The sequence below is a fragment of the Gadus chalcogrammus genome, chromosome 15 (genome assembly GCF_026213295.1).
Source record: "Gadus chalcogrammus isolate NIFS_2021 chromosome 15, NIFS_Gcha_1.0, whole genome shotgun sequence".
NCBI lineage: Eukaryota > Metazoa > Chordata > Actinopteri > Gadiformes > Gadidae > Gadus > Gadus chalcogrammus.
The window spans coordinates 10,909,908-10,919,928 of record NC_079426.1 but is presented as its reverse complement, the minus strand read 5'-3'; the positions used below and the strand labels follow the sequence as shown (position 1 = coordinate 10,919,928).

At 44.1% G+C, this 10,021-nt stretch overlaps 1 protein-coding gene across 1 annotated transcript; it reads right to left on the bottom strand.

Annotated features, from left to right (window-relative positions):
- Positions 1–4,560: 4,560 nt before the first annotated feature.
- LOC130404132 (prokineticin receptor 2-like) lies at positions 4,561–8,687 on the bottom strand. Its single transcript, XM_056608752.1, has 3 exons — positions 8,587–8,687; positions 6,658–7,401; positions 4,561–5,266 (listed from the first exon to the last, which is right to left on the bottom strand). Exons 2-3 carry the CDS (start codon positions 7,146–7,148, stop codon positions 4,561–4,563), a joined length of 1,197 nt encoding a protein of 398 aa, XP_056464727.1. The 5' UTR covers positions 7,149–7,401; positions 8,587–8,687.
- Positions 8,688–10,021: the final 1,334 nt, after the last annotated feature.

The window sequence follows — 10,021 nt, the reverse complement described above, 5'->3', positions numbered from 1 at the left end:
ATAGCGGTCTGTAGTTCCGGATGTCAACAGCGTCACTTTCTAAAGGAGCTGTTGGGGTTCGATAGCTGCTGGACCCAAGAGCAGAACACTGAGACAGGACTGGAGTTGCAGAGTTGCAGGGTTCATTGGGAGCCGACCAGGGGTGAGGCATGGGGCAGGTAGGAGAGTTGGGAGCTTCAGGCTGGAGTGAGTGAAGCAGGCAGGCTGGAGGTGTTGATCCATAGAACACTGAAGTTCAAAGAATGATCTGGTGAGGACTGCAGGGAAATTGGGTGTATTTGAAGGGGAGCTGATGAGCTGATGCAGGCCAGGTGTGAACAGTTGAGGTGTTTCAGGCACAGCACAGAGACAGACAGGGGGTGTGGCAGACACAGGGGGAGAACATAAAGCAAACAGCTGTGGCTATGGCAGGAGCGGCATGATTCTATGATTCTCTTTAAGGACTCTGGAACAAGGCCTGACATGAGGGAGGCGTTGAAGAGGGTGGTGTTGAATGGCAGGTGTTTTTAGATTGATTCAAGGCCGGGTACAATATATGCTGTGCTGTGAACCAGATGTACATCTTAAAAAGTATTTATCCTGTATGGTTTATCTGTGGGTTTTTTTCTATCATAACAAGAGACTGCTGTCTCTTGTTATGTGTTGTACTGATTAATTATTCTGAGTTTATATGAATATCTTTAATGTGTAATAGGCCTATACCTATTTAAAACACATAAATTACATTGGCCTTTTCACTCAGGAAAACACCTACAATCAGCAGAGATCTCCTTCCATCTCCAAATTTCTAGATTTCCATCCTGACAAGGCAGCAAGAACCAGCAGTTCCTGGGAGAAAGGGTTGAAAGAAAGTGTTAAATCACAGATTGATTTGATTGCTCCAAAGTCGGCCCTTAATGAGCCTGACATCCTCCCCATTATTCATGACCAGCGATCGATTCTTCGCAAACAAACACACACACACACAAGCACACACACACAATTTCGCACCCAAAAATACACAGCAGACACACAGGCTAAAACACACAGCTCTGGGCCACTTGGGAGTGAGAGGGTGAGGATTTGTCACAAGGTTGACCTTAACATCCCTGTTGTTGCCTACCGTGTCTATGTCCTCAGAGCTGCTCTGCCTGGAGATATAATTACCCAGGGGTTGACCTGTGGCACTGAGCACCATGTCAGCTTCTCAGAGTTCGTGTTTACAGAGGGGCATCTCCCATAACCGGGGATGATGCTTTCGTGTTTATGTTTGCTTAGTTTTATTCAGAGCTCGGGAGTTGGTATGGATTTTTGGGATAACTTTGGGGGCCAAGGTGAAATGTTAAGACACATGTTACGTAGACTTTTATTAAATAACTATAGGGCTGAGTCCATTCCATATACATGTACAGCAGAACTTCTCCTCTGGGTTGCCATTAGGATATGACCCGCCCGTTTACCCAGAAAGAACAGGTCCATTATGTGATTGCAGCTTTTCAAATCCTGGCATTGTATACATGTTTTCATGTTTTCTGTACACTTTAGTGCTTTGCTGTATTTTCTTGACAAAGTATATTATTAATTTATTGTCACAATGAATTCCTAACTATCCATCAACCGCATAGGGGATAATCTATTCAATTAGCTGGTGCATTCATAACAAACACATACACACACACACACACACACACACACACACACACACACACACACACACACACGAGCGATATAGAGGGAAGGAGGCAGGCATAAAGAGGGCTGGGAGAGAGGTTGGCAGGTTTCAGGCTAGAGTACAAATCCCTAACTATCACAATTTTCCATTATTAAAGGTCCCCTGGCAGGAAAATCTTACTTTATGAGGTTTTCTAAATTAATAAGTGTTCCCTTGGCCTGCCTATCGTCCCCCAGTGGCTACAACTTGCGTTTGGTGTAAAACGAAAACTAGGCATCCTGCTCGCCTTTGAAAAAATGGAAGCTCAGGCACGCTGATTTGGTATGTGGTTACGTCCCCTTTCTCTGCCTTGCCCGCCCACAGAATTTGGCCTGCCAATGAGACAATGAGCTACGACCGTGTGAGCGCCACGTGTGTGTGTGTGTGTGTGTGTGTGTGTGTGTGTGTGTGTGTGTGTGTGTGTGTGTGTGTGTGTGTGTGTGTGTGTGTGTGTGTGTGTGTGTGTGTGTGTGTGTGTGTGTGTGTGTGTGTGTGTGATATACATACACTGTAACACAAGTGTTGTACACTTCTTTGTTATTTGGATAACCGTTCTGCTGTTGCTGTTATGGCGCATAACACATCGGTTCATTGACGTCTCTGGCTGTGGCTGTACTTCTGCACCAAGGCTGAATTTCGGGAACGTCTTCAAGTACTGTGTTAGGGGCCCACTAATATCTATATTAAAGCATCCATAAAGTAGCATGCCATTGGACCTTTAACATTCATAAAGACTGTTGTTCAATTGTGGGAGCATGGCTTTAGCTGTGTGCTACTGGTTCAATTCACATGGGGCTTCCCATGCTAAGAAAATATATACTGACTGTATGGTCAGATTGTAGGAATGTAAGAACAACCTTTCCATTAAATGGCATACATTATCATTATTTGCATCACTTCTATAACTATTACAATTAAATAAGGACTTAACTACTATTATTGCAAAAAAATAATTTTAAGAGGAAAAAGAAAAAAGGAAAGACAAAGCTACAAAGAAAATATCTGATTTCTAGAAGAACCTGTTGGACCATTTTATTATATTGTCTTGGATCAATGGATACAATCGGCCACAGATCCCTCTGCTTGTAACAATAACAAATACAAGAAAGATACTACATAAAATGTGCATTGTGAATAGTAGCCTAAAAGGCACGAGCGCTCACAAACGTCTCCAAATACCATTGATTAATTAAAGAGTTAACCCTTCAACTCTCAACTCCGGGTTCCAAGGGTCATTACATCATAATGACCACCACCAGCACCACAGCCAAGAGATGAATAGCATTTCATTGTGCCCCGAGCTAGGCGATAATTCTACCGTAGTGTCATGAAACAGTCTGATGCGCCGAAGCCGCCATGAGACGTACGAGGGATGAGGTCAGTGCCCACTTCACAGTGTGTTCTAAATCAAAGCTCCCTTCTCTTTCTTTGCTGCCTTGTTCTATGTGATACCATCGCTCCGTATCTTCAATGCTGCGGTGTGTTTGGTACACTGCTGAAACTGTCTAAACAGAGATAACTGTAAAGCCAGATGTTTTATGTGAGATATGGAGTGATAGTACCATAGAAATAGGTACGCGATGGGTTACGCACTCATTTATTACACACAGAATTTATGCACAATTTAATAAACATGCGTTTAATAGTGGGGCTGGTTTAAAGTACATAACATACAAACAGCAAAATACTAATTTGATAAATAGAATATTCTGTTTTTATTTGTAATTACCACAAACACATACAGAAATATCCACCAGAAAACTATATGACTAGTGTCGTTAATATACATTCATCCAATCTACCCTGGTTTGATGTTGAATTGTGTTCACGTAACTTAGTAGTACTCATGTTCCTTTAGTCAAATGAATTATCTAAATAAAGTAAAAACATTAGTTTGTACATGTCTTCGGTGTGTCGGATACAATCAAGATATAGTTGTTTATTTTGTATTATCCTGCCATCTCTCAGTAACGTTGTCTTGAGTCGCTTTACCATCACTGTACACAGAAATAACTCCCCAAGGAGTAGCATACCATATCACTTCTTATCAAAAGACTGTGGTCAATCATAAAATACACTCAAGGTGGTGTCATCACAGGTTTGTTGGCGGTGTATATGGCTTTTATTGTCAATTTTACTGGCAAGTATGCAGTAAAGACGAAACTGGCAATATCATCAAATGATTTCAAATGATTATCAAATGATTTACATATATCGTATCTGATGTTGCCAGTGGGAATCTCGTCAAGTGGAGAAAATCCCTTGAGTTTGGTTTTGGACGAGAGGCTGTGGATCTTATGGAATGTACTTTAGTGTTGGTGGAAGAATACACTACATCAAAGTGTTATCATAACCTGTAAACATACAACTGCAACTGCATCATCTGCCATCAAAAAAGGTAATTAGTTAGACAGAATGTATTTCATCAAAGCCTTTCAAACATACCCTACTACTTACAAGGTTTACTGAACTGCATGAAGCAAAATAAAAATAAATTCTTCACAGCTCTTTGAAAATACAACTCTTAATGCCATCACATTTACAAACTTCATATAGAACATTCAAAGATTGCTCAACAATAACTTACAATCACATGTGCATCACAAATTCGGTTGTAGTCATATTCAACACAATGTCCATGGAATGAGTGTTTTATACAGACGGATCGACCTTTCTCACCCTGCCATAAGCACCTTCTGCGACACAGTTTAATGGCCATACAAAACGCCGGTCTCGATGTCATTAGCGCTATCCCCTGTGCAATATGTTTCTTAACAGCCACCCTAGTGACTGCCCACCATTGCATCAAAAAAAGCTCTCCCCCCAACCCCTTTCCCCGTTCTCTCTCCCGCCCCCCTTGTCCTTTCATCCTACTTAAGCCGGATGCACTCTTCCTCCTCTGTGACAGGCATGGAGCAAGTCCGGAGATCGGTTTCTTCCGCGGCCTTGCTGGGCGCGTAGGTGGACCTCCAGCGCAGCAGCACGATCTTCTTCAGGTACTTGACCGTGTTGTTCTTGACGCTGACAAAGCAGAAGGTGTTGATCATGCTGTTGCTCATGGCGATGCACTCGATGACGTAGAAGGCCACCAGCGAGTGGCGCTGGCGCGTGATGACCGTGGGGTGGAAGTCCCGCAGGATGGTGTAGGCGTAGTACGGCGCCCAGCACAGGACGTACGCCGCGAGGATCCCGATCAGCACCATGACCGTCTTGCGGCGGCACCGCAGCCGCTTCTTGATCTGCTCCGTCTGGAAGCCCGGCACGCTCTTGAACCACAGCTCGCGGGAGATGCGCACGTAGCACATCACCATGACCATCACCGGCACCGCGAACTCGACGGCGAAGATGAAGAGGAAGTAGGTGCGGTAGTAGGCCTGCTGGTCCACCGGCCAGATCTGGGCGCAGAACACCTTGTGGGTGGCGCGGCTGCCGCCGCTGCTGTGCGGGTACAGGGTCTGTGAGTAGTAGGCCGAGGGGATGGAGATGATGACGGGGACGATCCAGACCCCCAGGGTCAGGCAGTAGGCCGTCTGGTGCTTCATGCGGGGACGCAGAGGGTGGACAATAGCCATGTACCTGAGAAAGAGGAGATGAGAAGAGTTTCTATTAATCCCCATAGAAATGTGTATTCCGCTGTCAAAGCAGCAATAGAAATAAAGAAAAGAAGAAGAAAGGTGGTCATTCTTCCATAACTTACCCAAGCTATGTCCCAAAGGGGTTTGAGCTTCCTGAGTATATTCTGCTTAATAATGCTGGTAGACATATTGGAAGTGGGGAGCTGCGTCATAAATCCACAACTTAATTAATGCATGGATGGATAGATGGACAGATGAATGGATGAATGGATTCAACAGATAAATAGATACATGGTTAGATTGATGGATCGATTTAAGGCTGGTTCGATGTTTGGTTGAATCGATGGGTTAATAATGGATGGATGGACTTGATTGTGGATGAAATATTTGCATGTGTTATGTGTGTGCATTAACATGCACACACTTTCTTATTTTCTTTTGATAGAATTTTTCATTGCCATATTACAAATGTGTCAACTAACTTCAAAGGGCATTACATAGTTAGTTGGTTTTGATCAGCTTAACTAGGAGAGTATCTAGCAACCATCGATGATTTTTTAAACCTGGGAGTGAGTTAACGCTGCACTCCCTGATATAAAGGGAATAAAAAAAACAGAGAACACAATGACAGTCATATCAGAGGCGATGCATTTGAAGAATAAAAATAACGTGAACATGAGGTGGTTAGGTTTTCTTTACAGAGCCACACAAATCACAACCCCCATCTGGTCCTGCCATTAAATCGTTGACGGCCCTGGCCAAAGCTCCACTCAATCATAACTCGACAGAAAAGCAATACTAACAGATGGACAAGGAGATGAGGACGCCTTGTCTCGGTGACTCAGCGACCCGTTTCAAAAGGTGCACGTCTGGGTATTTTTACGTGCACACTGTGATCATGTGTGACCGCAGCCTCTGCCCGCCAGTATGTTGCGGGGGAATCAAAGTAACAGCCCTCTTCCAACATAATGAAAGGAAAACGAACATTAAGGGAATTGATAATACAGATGTCGGTCCTCCCCTCTCTTTAAAGCTAATCTCAAGAACTTTCTGTTCCAAAAAGACTTCTCTTCCACCACTGCATAAACCCTCTGTATGTATTATCAATTTCTTATTTTTATTTGTGATGTTGGACTTCTTGTTGTGCTTTCTTGCTCTGTGTGTGCTCATGAATCTGTAAAGCGACCTTGAATGTGAGAAAGGCGCTATATAAAATAAACATATTAACATCATTATTATTAAGACCGCAACAGCCAGGATAGAGGTCATAGGGTTGTTAAGGCATGGATATTTGTTCAAGTAATGACAGAAGTATAACCTTGTCTTTGGCCTCGCAGGGACAAAACACCCTGGCTCCCCTAACACAAAGCTCGAACCCTGGCAATGACCTACCTGTCAACGGCGATGGCGAGCAGTGCGTTGGTGGACACGTACAGCGACACTGTCCTCAGGTAGTTGACGGAGGCGCACAGCACGGGTCCGTGGCTCCAGGACAGCTGCTTCATCACGTAGTAGTCCAGGAGGAAGGGGCAGCACACCACCGCCACGATGAAGTCCGACACGGCCAGGTTGGCGATGAGCAGGTTGGTGAGGTTGCGCAGCTTCTTGTAGCGCACCAGGGACGCGATGAAGAGGAAGTTCCCAAGGCCGCACACCGCCATGATGCACACCAGCACCAGGCCGATGAGGATGGTGGCCACGAAGAAGGCCTGGCCCTGCGTGGTGTCGGGGATCTCGTCGGGGGGAACTCCGTAGTCCGTGTCGTAGCTGGTGTCCAGTATGTGGTCGAACTCCCCGGCAGGGAGGAGGGGGTGGTGGCCTCCGTCCAGACCACCCGTCTGGTTGAAGACAGCCGTCAACAGGCTCGCATTGGAGTCTCCCATGGCTTGGCCACGCACACACGCAAGCAAACAATCACACAGACGCGAGCAAGGACTTCTCGATAAATGTCTGACAAGTGAGGCTCGGATCAATGATGCTGCAGTGTAAACAACTCCCACATTCGGTGGCAGCAGGTAGGGTCTTCTCTGCTCGAATGACAATTAGGTTGGACTGAGATGGTGCAGACACTTTGGAGAGACTTTGGAATTTCTCACTGTTACGCAAAGATCGAGAGAGGAAGTGGCGCGTCTGTACCTGAAACAGAATAAATCAACATTTCAGAACTACATACAAATTGTAATGCTCAATCATACTCATATGTAATACTCATACATACTTGTTTGTCGAGGACACGTGTGTGTGTGTGTGTGTGTGTGTGTGTGTGTGTGTGTGTGTGTGTGTGTGTGTGTGTGTGTGTGTGTGTGTGTGTGTGTGTGTGTGTGTGTGTGTGTGTGTGTGTGTGTGTGTGTGTGTGTGTGTGTGTGTGTGTGTGTGTACGTGTGCACTGGGCGTCTGCGTGTGTGTTTGTCTTTGTGTGTGTGTCTGGGTGTGATTCACAATGAGTCAGACAGACTTATAAAAAGGGACAAGGTGAAGGGGACATTGAGGGAAACACATGACCCACGATATTGTGTGAGCTAGAGACTGAATCACAAGGAGGGAGAGAGAGAGGGCGAGAGAGTGAGAGTGATATGAACAAGCATGATAAAGTGAATTGATAGCTTTCACTACTAAACAAGAAGAAACTCTCCAAAAAAACTGAATGGTTCCTTTCCACAGCTTTGCCTTCAAAAATATAAGTTAATTGGGTTTAACCAGACTGTAAAGGGTATAACCACCAGGAATATAGGTTCAGGGCAGTCCACAAATATAATGTCGAATATATACTATAATTAAAAGTTCGTCATCATAAAAAAATAGGTAAAACAGGTGGTGATCTGAGCTCTTTTTTTTTTGCCATCGAACAATGATTAGCCTAGAATCAAGTGGAGAATTAGAGCTAAACAAACGACACAAATGATGGGCTCTTATAATGAATGCTTTTATTTTTTATTATAAATATGAAAAAAATGATTTGGATGCGTTGTAAAAAAAACGAACGACTAACCAATTTGATGGGTGCTCAACAATAATGTACTCATCATCGACTTTATTGAGACGGGGAACAAAATGTCTCGATAGTACGCCCATAGGGCTAACGCAGGCATTGATACAACTAGTCTGCATGAATGCATGATTTTGCGTGTAGGCAGCATTATAAATAGGCAATTCCAGTTTACAATCTGAGAGCAGATCGGGACCTATGACAAAGAATATGTCCGAGTTCAACAACTTCTGGAAAAAATCAAGAGTTCAGAAAGAGGAAGGCTATTTGGCAACATCGGCAAAAATGTTACATATTTTTGCCATATATCATAGGCCTAATGCCGAGTGTCTTACCTGGTTGTAATCCACTAGATATGACACAATATCCAGCTCTGTAGAATAATAAAGAGCAGAAGAGATGCATGTGTTTCCCCGTCCTGTGAGCAGCCAGGCGCTCTCTGGAGAACCACTGAAGGACAAATAAAAGTTGCGTCGATTCTCTCCCTTGTAAATGTATGACGCCGCAGATCCACCTGCATTACTTATCAAGCTACAGCTCCTCCTTGCTTGTGTTTCCAGCGGGATGCTGTTGCTTCCCTGAGTGAGACATTTGCATATCTCTACCCGTATCTTATTCATTCGGAGGATGGCCACCCACCCAAATGTTCATGTTAGTGTGTTCGGGGGGGGGGGCGTTCATTTGACCCCCACCGTACATTAGCCATTTCTTATAAGTTGTCTCATTATCCAGCGTCTCAGCCAAATGCTGGAGCCAGGATTCCGATTTAACTTCAGGCTGCTATAGGCACCAAGCTTCAGATACCTTGCAATCAGTTGATTAAAGCCTCGATCCATACTGTCCAATGTAAAAAACCGGTAGGTGGCGATGGCTGCTGAGCCGATCAATGTTGCGTTGTTTGTGTAACTAAAAAGGAGAAAAAGAAGAAAGAACCCAGAAGATAACATTTGAATATAAGGGAGCAAATATGAACGAAACTACAATATTATTGAGATTGCCCTAAGGTTTTTACAGAAAAGTTTCTAGCTGGTGATGTAAGCCTGTACATAGGCCTATTTGAATAACGAAAAATAATCAATCTATGAAATTGTATTAAAAAATTGTTTAGGGGGGAAGGTTGTTTGCAAACAGCTTATTCTTTTCCGACAAAAGTTCCTTGAAGGATCAAACCCTCAGTTTCCTTTAAATCCTCATACTGTTGTCACTTGTTCATAGGGGTACAATGTCTTTAAAGGAATACAAAGCTCCTTTCATTGGTTAGCATTAGAGGACTGCCTCTCTGTAACTTACATGCCATTTCAAGCATTCTTATTGTTTATCAACAGATCTGAAGCAGCTCTCTGAATTGAATTGAAGAGGCGTTTACAAGGGAACCAGTTGCCCTGTCACACCAGCGGACATGTGTGATTGCATCCGGACTTAATAAGCAGGTACAGCCTGGGTGACTATATGAGCCAATAAGAGGTTATGCATGCATTAATATTCCACCTAGAGAGTCATCTACAAAGCAAACCAAATAGGTGTTTGGGGTTTGGTTCTCAGCCAAGTACGGTTAGTAATAGACGGTGTCGCTCTTAGGTCTGCAACTGCTACCAGGGCTCAGGTCGTAGACTACACTGATGAATCTTACTCTCCTGCCCGTGGACTGTTTACTAAATTCAGCAGACACATAATAAGTTTCATGACCAATACCTGTGTTGGTCCAAGGACGACGACTCTGTGAAAAATGTTGATTGTCCTTCTCATTGCATTGCTTGCGAGGCGGCTGGA

Excerpts from the sequence above, each read along its gene's own strand:
- LOC130404132 (XM_056608752.1), bottom strand. The coding sequence starts at position 7,148 with ATGGGAGACTCCAATGCGAGCCTGTTGACGGCTGTCTTCAACCAGACG. Across the intron at positions 5,267-6,657 it reads CTCGCCATCGCCGTTGACAG|GTACATGGCTATTGTCCACC; the intron begins GTAGGTCATTGC and ends CCTCTTTCTCAG.